At 45.3% G+C, this 12,097-nt stretch overlaps 1 protein-coding gene across 2 annotated transcripts in view; it reads right to left on the bottom strand.

Moving 5' to 3' along the window:
- The window catches only part of SNX29 (sorting nexin 29), a 577,193-nt gene that overhangs the window by 523,019 nt on the left and 42,077 nt on the right, over window positions 1–12,097 (bottom strand). For both annotated transcript variants that reach the window (XM_070460803.1, XM_070460804.1), the window contains exon 4: window positions 6,531–6,655. In XM_070460803.1, the coding sequence (XP_070316904.1) occupies window positions 6,531–6,655 (125 nt within the window). The remainder of the gene's footprint in view (window positions 1–6,530; window positions 6,656–12,097) is intronic.

Here is a 12,097-nt window from a genome sequence, read left to right as displayed (position 1 = left end):
CAGAACCAGACTCGGAAAGCACACGTTCCCATCTCATCACCAGCAAATCAACTATCTGAGCAAACAAACCCAGTCACTTGTCAAAGTCAGAGGAAATGATTCTACCAGGCACGGCAGGCTCTTATTTCTGGGGTCTGAATGCTAAAGGAGACACACCAAGTGACCTTATTCCAAGCTTCTCTGGGTCCTGTGTAACCCAACTAACTGGAGAGTCTATTCAAAGGGATCACAGTTTGGGATGTCCTCCACCACACAGCTGAGCTGGCAGTGTACTTTTACTAGAATAATGTTTACCTTACTAACATTTCATAGGGGGTGAAATGGGGAAAAACTCCACAAGTCATAAAGAGAAACCTGAATTCTAAGCTAAAACCAAAAACAAACAAAATACACACCAGTCAGAATGGCTACTATCAAAAAAATCTACAAACAATAAACGCTGGAGGGGGTGTGGAGGAAAGCAATCCCTCCTACACTGTTGGTGCGAATGTAAATTGGTTACAGCCACTATGGAGAACAGTAGAGAGGTTCCTTAAAAAACTAAAAACAGAACTACCATCTGACCCAGTAATCCCACTACTGGGCACACACTGGGAGAAAACCATAATTCAAAAAGATACACGTGGCCCAACGTTCACTGCAATATGGTTTACAACAGCCAAGACATGGAAGCAACCTAAATGTCCATCAACAGAGAAGCGGATAAAGACGACGTGGTACCTACAGACAAGGGACTATCACTCAACCATAAAAGGAACGGAGCAGCACCACCTGCAGAGACATGGACAGACCTAGAGCCTGTCACGCAGAGCGAAGGGTGTCAGCAAGAGAAAAAGAAGTATCGTAAATCAACGCTTCTATGTGGCATCTAGGAAAATGGTATAGAAGAACTTATTTGCAAAGCAGATATAGAGACAGATGTAGAGAACAAAGGTATGGATACCAAGGCAGGGAGATGGGTGGGGTGAACTGGGAGACTGGGATTGACAAATATACACTACTATATATAATAAAATAGATAACTTTTGAGAACCTACTGTGTAACACAGGGCACTCTACTCAATTCTCTGTGGTGACCTAAAAGGGAAGGAAGTCTAAAACAGACGGGTTATATGAATATGTGTAGCTGATTCACTCTGCTGTACAGAAGAACTAATACAACATTGTAAAGCAACTGCACTCCAATAAAAGTTAATTTAAAAAGCAAACAAGACAAAAACACCTAACAGACAGCAAACTAGGGAATGGGAGACATACAATATATAGGTAGGGATTAAAATCATCACAAAACTGAAGGAAAACTGCCTGCAAACTCCCTTTCCCAGACTACAGTTGATCCCAGGAGGAAATCCAGGTACCCGATTGGTATAAAAGTAATTAAAGACGGTCATGCACAGAGAAGGCCCATTGGGCCACGGGAAAAGGCACACAACGGAAGCACCATTCAAGGACATACTGTCAACTACGGAAGATTCGCTTGAACCAGACCAACTTCCCCAGAAAAACAACAGCAACTGGAAAAGTCAGAGTTGTTTAAAAAAAAAAAAAAACTGAAGTCCTGGGAGCTCTGCAAAGACAGGAAAGACATGAGGAACTCAGATCCCAAAGAGAAGGGAAGTCTACAGACATGAGTTCTAACTACATGGAGAGCCAGGTTTTGCTCTGAGGTTTTTTCCAACTACAGAGCTTCTCTGGTGAGAAGTTAAGAGGAGCTTTCAGAATTCCCAGAGTCTTAAAAAACAAAAGAAAAAAGAAGAAGAAGGAAAGAAAACATAGTTGAGGACCTGCAGATGCAGAAGGGCACTGGTAAACACATCAACTCTGTCCCCCCAGAATTCAAGTCCACATGGAGCCCCAGAATGTGACTATTTGGGGGAAGGCTCTAGGCAGATGTCACTAGTGGAAAGGCAGTCATACGGGACCGGGGAGGGGGAGGGCGCCTAGTCTGATACAACTGGTGTCCTCCTAAGGAGAGGAGGGGACACAGGGACAAGGACACAGAGAAAGAAGGCCACATGAAGACAGAGGCCGAGACGGCAGTGGCAAAGCTACAGGACGAGGGACGGCAGGGACTGCTGACCAGCACCGCGTGCCAGGAACACACCATCCCTCAGAGCCTTGCAGAAGGAACCAACCCTGCTGACACCTAGGTTTTGGACTCCCGGCCTCCAGACTGTGAGAAGGGAAATTCTCTCTCTCTTGTTTTGAACCACGCATGGTGTGCAAATTTACCATGGCAGCTCCAGGAAGCTGATATAAGCTGGAAACCCCAAAAAACTACACCCTGGAAATACACGGGCCGTCACAAATACTCAAGCCCAGGTGTGAACCGGCTTGATCCCTGACTGGACTAAATGGATCTCCCTCTGCCCTAACTGTCTGAGAAGCAACAGTAAATCCTCTCTGGAGAAAGAGAACACCATCCCAAACTTCAAAGTATCTCTACTCTTGTTCATACACAACATCTGGCATTCAGTCAAAAATAACCAGATACTGTGCAAAGACAAGAGCGTATTCAAAAACAGAACAAAAACAGAAAATAATGGACTTTTGGCTACAGCCCGGTGAGAAGGTTAACAAATCCTCGCCCTGAAAGCAACGATAAAGCTGGACAAATCTGACACAAATAATGGTTCCACCACTCCAGAAACTGGCTTCAGTGGCTTACAACCTGGGAGCGGTTTACTCTTGAAAACTGTTGAACTTCTGATAAGAAGAGGGGAACAGTACTAGCAGCTCAACGATAAATGGTGGCCAACATGCCATCTCGAGGGTCAGGGGGCACAGGGAGGGGTGCAGACTGCAGTGGATGAAGCACTTCTGGCCCACAGACAGAGGGCAGGAGTGCTGGGCCTCCAGTAGAGTCAACTGTCAACGTGGGCCCAGAGGCACAGGTCCCCAAATTCAAGAAAACCTACACACCCATATCTCCACATAAGATCTCATAATTTTTCAATGTTGAAATCTTAAAAACAAATTTTTAAACACACTCCACAAAGGACTTCCCTGGCAGTCCAGGGTAAGACTTCACCTTCCAAGGCAGGTGGTGCAGGGTTCAAGCCCGGTCAAGGAGCCTAGATCCCATGTGCCTCGGGGGCCAAGAAACCAGAACATACACAAAATAAGTAGTATTGTAACAAATCAATTAAAAAACACTCCCTTCGAGGGCACCGACTTCCAAATTCAGCCCTATAAGCAGCCTAACCCCCAACAACCAAACGCAGCAGGCATGCCCCTGGTAGACTCTCAGTATTATCCCACTATTGTGATTTCCAACAATGTCATTTTGTTCAATCATTACGCTGAAGTTCAGCTTTTCTCTCTTCATTTAGAAACAGAGCTAATGCAACAGACTTGTGGATTAATTTACCATTACTCATTCTCTCCTGTCATTTTCAATTCAGTTAACGGAGCTGGAGAGGTCCACAGAGGGGCAATAACAGGCATCAGGCCGGCTGCCCGAGGAGGCGGGGAGCAGGGAAGAGCCAGGAATTTTACATGGGTCTGACCTGGGCTTGAATCCTCAGCTCTGCCATTTACCAGCTGTAGACGGGAACTTGGGCAACTTATTAACTAAGGAGACTCTGTATCATCGTTTGAAACGCAAGGACACCATCACCTACGCTGGAAAGTAACTGGCATGTTATCACCGTGTACCAGCCCGGGCAGATCAATACCAAGGCCTCCAGCCCCCACCACAACCCTACAAGGCAGGTCCTGCTACGATCTTTATTTTACACAGAGGAAACAGAAGCTCAGAGAGGAGATGTCCCAGAGATCTTGTGTGTGACAAGTCGCGGAGTGGGGCTTTCAACCCTGCTTCCCGATCACTAAGCTACGCAGCAGGCCCAGCCCCGCAGCCAGGAGGGACAAGAGAGCTGGACAAGGCTCATTTCTGTCTGATCCATCTCTTAGGATTTCATTTTCTCCATTCTGCCTGGCAAGGCCATTCCAATGGCTTTAAGAACAACCATAAAAAGCCATTGATCCGATCTTTCCCAACTCTTAGCAGCTGAAAAAACACCTGCCCCCCTCCATGAGGTTTTTAATCAAACATTCAATGGCAGGAAAGAGGTTTTAATCAGCCAAGGACCATCCTGCACTTGTGAATGGTTAATTAATGCTGCCGACAATGATGACACAAGCCCTTGGCAGCCACTCGAGGGCAAAGCTAGTCTGGTCTTTGCTTCACGTCTAATCAGCCAGGAGACTGTGCGGCACACACTCAGCAGAAACAAAGCCAGAGCCCACTCGCTCATCAGCATCTTTAAGACACGAGGGTAGAAATCATGCAAGATGCAGGGAAACAGTGAGAATGTGAAGGCTGGTGATGCCTCGCAAATGTGTAGGTGCTTCTGTGATCACCAGGGCCAAGTAACAAAAAGACAAGAATTCTAGTCTGGATGGGAATAGAAAGAGCCATTCTTCACGGTCAAAAGGTCAGAGCTTCAAGAGGGGGTGAGATGGAAAAAGACATGAGATGTGTAAAGGGTATTTAGGAAAAGGTAACTGGTTAAACATTTGGCGGGGGGGTGTGCGTGTCTCTGAAATGAAGCAGGTGCTTCACATGAGGTTATCATGTGAAGCCTCCTGACAACCCCCCATGGAGACAAGACGCTCTGTCTTTACAAGTGAAAATGGAAGGCACAAAGGGGCATTTTCCCAGGATCATGCCAGGCTTACCCTCGGAGTTTGACTCCAAAGCCATGGTTGCCTCTGCCATGCCCAGAACGGTCCAGAGCCTTGTGGTCCGTTCCACACCAGTTTCTCCAAGGAAGCTCCCCACAGACAGGTAAGAAGGAAATAAAAAGAAAGAGGGGCCAGCAAGCCGGGGGGGACTCTCGGAAAAGCCATGTCCTCAAATAGCCATCAATCAGCCCTAGATCACCTCTACACAGAGCTCAGGGAAGCGTCCTGGACATAAGATGCCACCTAGGGATTTCCCCGGTGGTCCAGTGGCTAAGACTCTGCACTCCCAAGGCAGGGGGCCCAGATTCAACCCCTGGTCAGGGAACTAGATCCCATATGTCCCAACTAAGAGTCTGCATGCCGCAACGAAGATCAAGGACGTCACGTGCCACAACTAAGATCTGGCTCAGATAAAATTTTTTTTAAGTGCTACTGAGGCTGATGTTCAAGGTGGCCAATGTAGCCAGCTGCAGGTTCTACGAGGACTGAGGCCCTCGATGCTGGCTCTTCTCTGAGCTGGCCCACTGTGACCCAGGGAGGCAGAAGAAAAATCCACAGTGATAGGAATCCTTCTTGCAGGCCCAAGAGGAGCCACATTCATTTCTGAAAAAGAGCAACTGGCAAGATGAACAGGATCAAAGACGTGCTGGAGGGCTGAGAGAAAGGGGAAGGGAGATATGCCCACATGGGTGAGAGGGAAAGGCAGTCGGCAGAGAACTTCCAGACGGCTCTGCCAAACACGGCCGGGGCTGATTTCTCAATGTGAAAGGAGGCAGAGGAGCAAAGGTGATACGTTTTACTCAGCAGGGACAATGACATCACAGCAGCAAGATTCAGGAATTCACGGTGGCACCCACAAACAGGGTCTTAAAGGACCTGCTCTTCAAAATCGGGGCTGTGGGGGGTTTTTATACAACATGATACACTTCAAAGTTCAGATCCAGGGACATCCCTGGTGGCCCAGTGGCGAGGACTCAGTGTTCCCAATGCAGGGGGGTCCCAGGTTCGATCCCTAGTCAGGGAGCTGGATCCCACATGCCACAACTGAGACCCAGCACAGACAAATAAATATTAAAAACAAAGAAGTTCAGATCCCAGCAGAAACCAATATTGCAATTGTCCTTCAATTAAAAATAAATTAATTAAGAAAAAAGAAAAAAAAGAAGTTCAGATCCAAAGCAAACCATTGAACAAATGATGGCTGCACCTCAGAGAGCACAGATGAAGATCCTGACCACTCGCAGCGCTGTCCCGTGAGCTGAGTGAGTTAATTCATATGAAAGACTAACAACACGCCAGGCTGACACTAAGTACCCATGGGTGCTAACAGTTATCATTAGGAGCATCATTCCTGTCACTCAGAGACACAGGAGCACAGGACAAGGGAAATGCTGTGACAGCTTTAAAATGGATGGTGGTAGAATTCTAAGCTCAGAGATCTGCCTGATTTCTGTCACTGTTACTGAAGACAGATTTAATTATGAAATGCTGTGCTATCCTTGTGCATCAAATCAGAACAGATTATTCACTTCTCAGCAATTGATACACCACGCTGGCAAAATAAGCACCTCAGTGGCAGGCCCCCCCGAGTCCCTTGAGACCACAACACGTGGCTCTGAGAATTCTGCACAAAGGGTGACTTCCTTTCAATTAACATGCCAGACAACACAGGTACTGACTGCCAGTGAGACATCCTTACCGTGGATTTCCGCATCACCACGGGCCTCCCGCCCCCAGCAGTCCCGCACAATGACTGCCTTGCTTGTTACTAAAACATAAATAAAAATTAAAAGGGCAGAGAGGAAGGGATATGCTCTGGGGTTCACCCGGCCGAGCAGTACCTGTTTCGGTTTTGCTGGCAAAGCCTGCTGCCTGTTTGATCGCGGCCGCCGTGAGTGCTAACCCTCGACTCCTCTTCAAGCCGTGCTGCAGGACGGCTTCAAACTGGGCACACAGACAGGTTACCCTGCAAGAGAACCAGTGATTCATCAGTCCACCCCGGGAAGGGAGAGAAACAACCAGGGTGGTGTCCGCATCTCCCGGGGGAGCGAGTGAAGGAACACACTAAACACCAGGATTTACAGGCAGGGAGCTGACATGTAGCTGACTCCCCACCAGCTCTCCCCATCTATGCTCCTTTCAGGTTAACTCCGGGCAGCCCCACGCAGTCCAGCCCCTGTTCATCAGACTGGTGAAAGCACAGTAACAATTCACAAGAGAGGAGGGGAAATGGAATTGGTGCCAGCCGTGGGGGGGGGGGGGGGGACCAATTTAAAAACAAATCAGTTGTGTGTAGGGAGGGGTTGGGTGTTAATTTGTATCCAATTCACAGGTTTCAACTCTAATTCATATCATGTCCTTTATGAAACAAGATTATCTTCTAAGAGATTGAATTCACAGGTCTGCCAAATTGGAAACATTGTGTAATTTCATGGCCTGTTACATACCCTGAAGAAATAATGTGAATTCTGATTCTTGTTCTTTATTTTGTTGTTAAGAGATTACATTGTTGAAGGCAGATCTGGAGTTGATGGAATTTTCAATTAAGTTACAATTACTGTGGATTTAATTGAATTTATTTCTCAATAACCAAAGAAAGGGGAGATTCAGGACCATGTTCACAGAGATGAGGTCACCATAACCACACTCGATTCCTAACAGTCCTCCCAGGGCTCCCAGGCCCTCAGCCCAACTGGATCTGTAGACCTCGGAAACGCTTCCATTTGTTCACTCAGGCAACAAACGTTAAGAAATCCTGAACTTGTCCCAGGCGCTGTTCTAGGCTCTGAGGATATAAAGGTAGGAGTGAGACAGGTAAGGTCTCTCTCTCTCCCTTAGCAGGGAGAGATTCACAAACAAGCCAAACAGATCCTATCAGTTGATGAGAACTTAGAAGGAAATAAAACAAGATGAGGTGGCAGATACAGCCAAGGCAAGAACAGGCTTAGATGGCATGGCCTGAAGGGAGGTAACCCTAGAGTCATGACCTAGACTTGACAAGAGGCAGCAGGCTGGGCAGAGGGGTGCAGTGCAAAGACCCTGAGGCCACCACCAGCTGGCTCATCCCTGCCCAACTGCAGGCATTTCCTGCCCCACCCACTCCCACACCTGTAGTAATTATACTCCAAGTGTTTATCACTGTGGGTGGTAAACATTTTCACATCCATGATTTCACTAGCTCCTCCCATGATGATATGATTGGGGCAGGTATCATTACCTGCATTTTACATGTCAGGAAACTGAGGCTTAGAGATACTTAAGAGCACATATTAAGTATGTAATTAACAGCAATATCCGTACTCCATACCTACCCACTCCCACGCTATCCAAGGTAGTTCCCACTACACTCCATACCATGACAAACAAGCTTTATTCTAAGACAAAAGTCCCCTTTCTCCCATATGCCACCTTTACTCAAGTGTTCTGTCTATACCAGGAACCCCTAACACAGTATCAGCAAACACACAGCACATGTATACTGACTCTCTAGTCTGTGCCTGTGGCAGACATCACTAATCTATCCCAGCATTCCAGGCTACTACTGCCAAGGATCAAAGTGAGCCCTCCAAAGGAAGGAGTCCCTTCTTGCATCCCAAACCTAACGCGTGTCCTCACCTACACTATTTGGCTGCCAACTCCTACCGGTCCTCCTGGGTCCCCAGGACCCAGTTCACTCAGAGCCTAGTACACAGCGTGTGCTCTGTATGTGCTTTTTCAGTGGGTATGTAAAAGGGTGATGAACCTTGGTCCCAGAAGACTTCCCCACATTGAAACAACCCTTTTCGCTGGGCAGATGTCACTCAAACATTAGATGTGCACATGCTAGTCTCTCTGTACATCCACAGGGGCACACTTCTGAGGACTCCCTGTAAAGCCAGGACGCCCGCCAAAACTAAATCCCACAGAAACCAAAACAGAGGCATGATCAAATGGAGCCTGACCAAGGGCCCTGTCTCAGGGCGGTGGGGTGAGGAGGTGGAGGGAAAACCTTGCTCTGTGTTTAGAGGTCTCCATATTAAACCACAGCCTGTATCTTTAATCGAATCATCTGCAAATACAATGATTAACTCAACAATCCGAGTCAGGTTGTTTGGCTCCAATGCACAAGTCGAAAACTGCCCCATCAACTCTATAATAACATCTGGCCTCTAAGGGGAATGGAATGCAGGGGAACAGCACTAACTCAGCTCCTGAGGTTTGGGTTACATCAGCAGTATTACCTTCCAGATGCACCTAGGTCACAATCAACCCAACACAGCAGAAAACCAAGGTGGGCGTTAGTCCTATAATTAGTTTATTACACAATGTCTGCCTTACTGAAGGCCATTCTATTTCTCACCCTCCCCATCTGACCTGAGCTTATATCTACAGGTCATTCAAGACTTAGTGCAAGGATCCCCTCCTCCAGGAAGCCTTCCTGAGTGCCTCCTCACGCTGCAGCACTTGGCCAATCTCTCTGTGAACAATCTGCTCTCCACCGCTGTCTCCTCTGGCTAACTCAAGTTCCCTGACAGCCAGGAACTAAGATGCAACTGGCATCTTAGTTGCTCCAGCACCCGGCAAGATGCCTGGCTTCTGTGATACATGTGACCAGAATTGTCCCTCCCCTCGAAGAACTCAGAACATGGACTTGATGTCTACTTAGGTAAGGGGGGCATCTCTGGAGATCTGGTATAAGTTGGAATCCAGGTCAGTTAAGACTAGGGAACCAAAGAGAAGACCTTTGTCCAACCACAGTAACCTACACCCTTCATCTTGTGGTGGGCGTACTATGGGTACTGACTTATAATCATGTCACCTGAAGGTGTTCCATTTCTTCTCATCTGACTCAGGGCAAGATGACACTTCCTGCAGAATGAAAGGGGCGCCTGCTTTCATGGAGCTCACTGGTTTCTCAGCCCAGTCTCTCCTATTTTCCAGAATGCTTTCCACTGAGTGCTCTCTGAGACCCATGTTGGGGGTAAGGGGAAGGACCGGCTGCCTCCAAGGCATTTTCTCACATCTATGTAAGTTAATGAAGTGGCCATGTTTTTAATTAAGCAGGGCACTTAACAGTGGATGTTTTAATTTTTTTTAAAAAGCACCAGCCAAGAAAATCACTTCAAGTTTTTATGTATACAGCTATTTACCAGATGAGTGGATAAATAAAATGTGGTATATTCATACATGCACGTGTGTGTGCTAAATTGCTTCAGTCATGTCCGACTCTGTGTGACCCTATAGACTGCAGCCCACCAGGCTCCTCTGTCCATGGGATTCTCCAGGCAAGAATACTAGAGTGGGTTGCCATGTTCTCCTCCAGGGGATCTTTCAAACCCAGGGATAGAATCTGTGTCTCTTAAGTCTCCTGCACTGGCAGGCAGGTTCTTTACCACTAGTGCCACCTGGGAAGCCCCTATATTGACACAATGGACTACTATTCAGCAATAAAAAGGAATAAAGTACTGACACATGCTACAATGACAAGCCTTGAAAACGTTATGCTAAAGGAAAGAAATCAGACCCAAAAGCCATGCACTGTATGATTCCATGAAATGTCAAGAAAAGGTAAATATATAGAAACTACAAGTATTGGGTTGGCCAAAACTTCTTATGTGAAAGTGAAAGTGACTCAGTGGTGTCTGACTCTTTGCGACCCCATGGACTGCAGTCCATGGAATTCTCCAGGCCAGAATACTGGAGTGGGTAGCCCTTCCCTAACATCTTATGGAAAAACCCAAAAGAACTTTTTGGCCAACCCATTACACTAGTGCTCGCCTAAGGCTGGAATCGGGGATTCACTGTAAACTGCCATAAAGAAACTCTCTGGGGTAATGAAAATGTTCTGAAACTGAACTGGGGTGATGACTGCACAACTCTATAGATTTACTTTGAAAATTTCACCGCACTGTACATGTACAAGGAGTAGATTTTTATGGTAAGTAAATTAGACTTCAATTAAGCTGCTTAAAAAAATAATAATAAAACTTGCCCTCAGGGTGCTCAGTAAAAGCTTGATGAAGGAGTGAAGGAGTTAACGAGTGGAAAATGAAATAACCTTCTCCTGCTAAAACTGAAATAACCTTCTCCTGCTAAAACTGTCTCACAACACCACCACCCGCACAGCTGGACTTTGCACGAGCTTAACTGCTTTACTGCTAAAATTCTGCAGGCACTGGTTCTCCTGAGCTGCGTCCTATATTTCAAGACTGCTTAACCTGTCACATTAATCTTTAATAAGAATCCTGTATTGTTTTAACCTCTGAGCCACCAGGGAAGCCCTAGAATCCTGTACTTTTTTATGGCAACTATGAGACATTTATGGTGAATGTGAGACAGACAGGATCAGTAATAAAAGCTGCATTTTAAGAACCACATCAAATTAACCTGGTGACAGAGGGCATAACTTCAAACTAATCCTTTCACTGTGTTACAGCTTTATTGGAATGTTTTGGTGAAGAGCAAGTACAATAGTGAAAATGGACTGGACTGTCCTCATGTGGAAAGCTCCAAAGTCACCTAGAACAGAGTCGATTGTACCCAAAAAAAAAAAAAAAACAGTCATTAACAGCATTAGCCACATCTCAGATTTAAGGCAGTGCAATCAACTAGCCTTGCTACAGCAAGGCCATCACATGACAGTCATTTGAAATGGGCCATGCCCTATATTTGTGTGTTAAAAATTTTCAGAAAAGTGCACATCCCTTTTGGCTGAATTTTACTAGCACCAATCAATCCTCAACAGTAATCTCTAAGTCAGATAAAGATTTAAGACTGAAAATATTCAAAACATCCTTTACAACTGTGGAAAGTTAAAAATACATAAAGATTTGACACTTGGGGAATTGGTTAAATGATAATACAACATATAATCGAATGCCATTTAGCCTTTAAAATATTTATCAAGAGTTTATAATGATAAGCCAACAGGTTTATAATATGAAATGAAACTTAAGCAAGGTATGAAACTATATATTAAGTATGTTTTCAACTATGCTAAAAAAAAATTGAAGAGAATTACGTAAAAATTTAATAGCAACTTGGTAAAATAATTATTGGTGATGTCTTTCTTACCTCTATGTTTTTCTCACTTAGCTTCTTTTTTTGTATTTAAAAAGTATTCATGTCTCAAGAACCAGAAACATTGCTACTCTGAGCTACAAAGAATGAAGAAATATGGCATCAAAGTTACACTGAGAAAAAAAATATCAAGCAACCATTATTTGCAGAGAATTTGAAATGGCATTTTTTAAAAGCATAGATTATAAAGTTAAGCCAAAAAAAGACCTACAAAAACATATAAAAATGTTTTTAACCAGCAAATTTTAAATGTTGCAATAAAAGAAACAGTAACATTAAAAGCTGATTTTTTTTAAGTCAATAAAATGGTGGAGGGGAACAACAATCACAACAGTAACAAAAGTGAAAT

Source organism: Odocoileus virginianus, chromosome 33, assembly GCF_023699985.2.
Source record: "Odocoileus virginianus isolate 20LAN1187 ecotype Illinois chromosome 33, Ovbor_1.2, whole genome shotgun sequence".
Classification (NCBI taxonomy): domain Eukaryota; kingdom Metazoa; phylum Chordata; class Mammalia; order Artiodactyla; family Cervidae; genus Odocoileus; species Odocoileus virginianus.
This window is presented reverse-complemented; position numbering and strand designations above follow the sequence as displayed.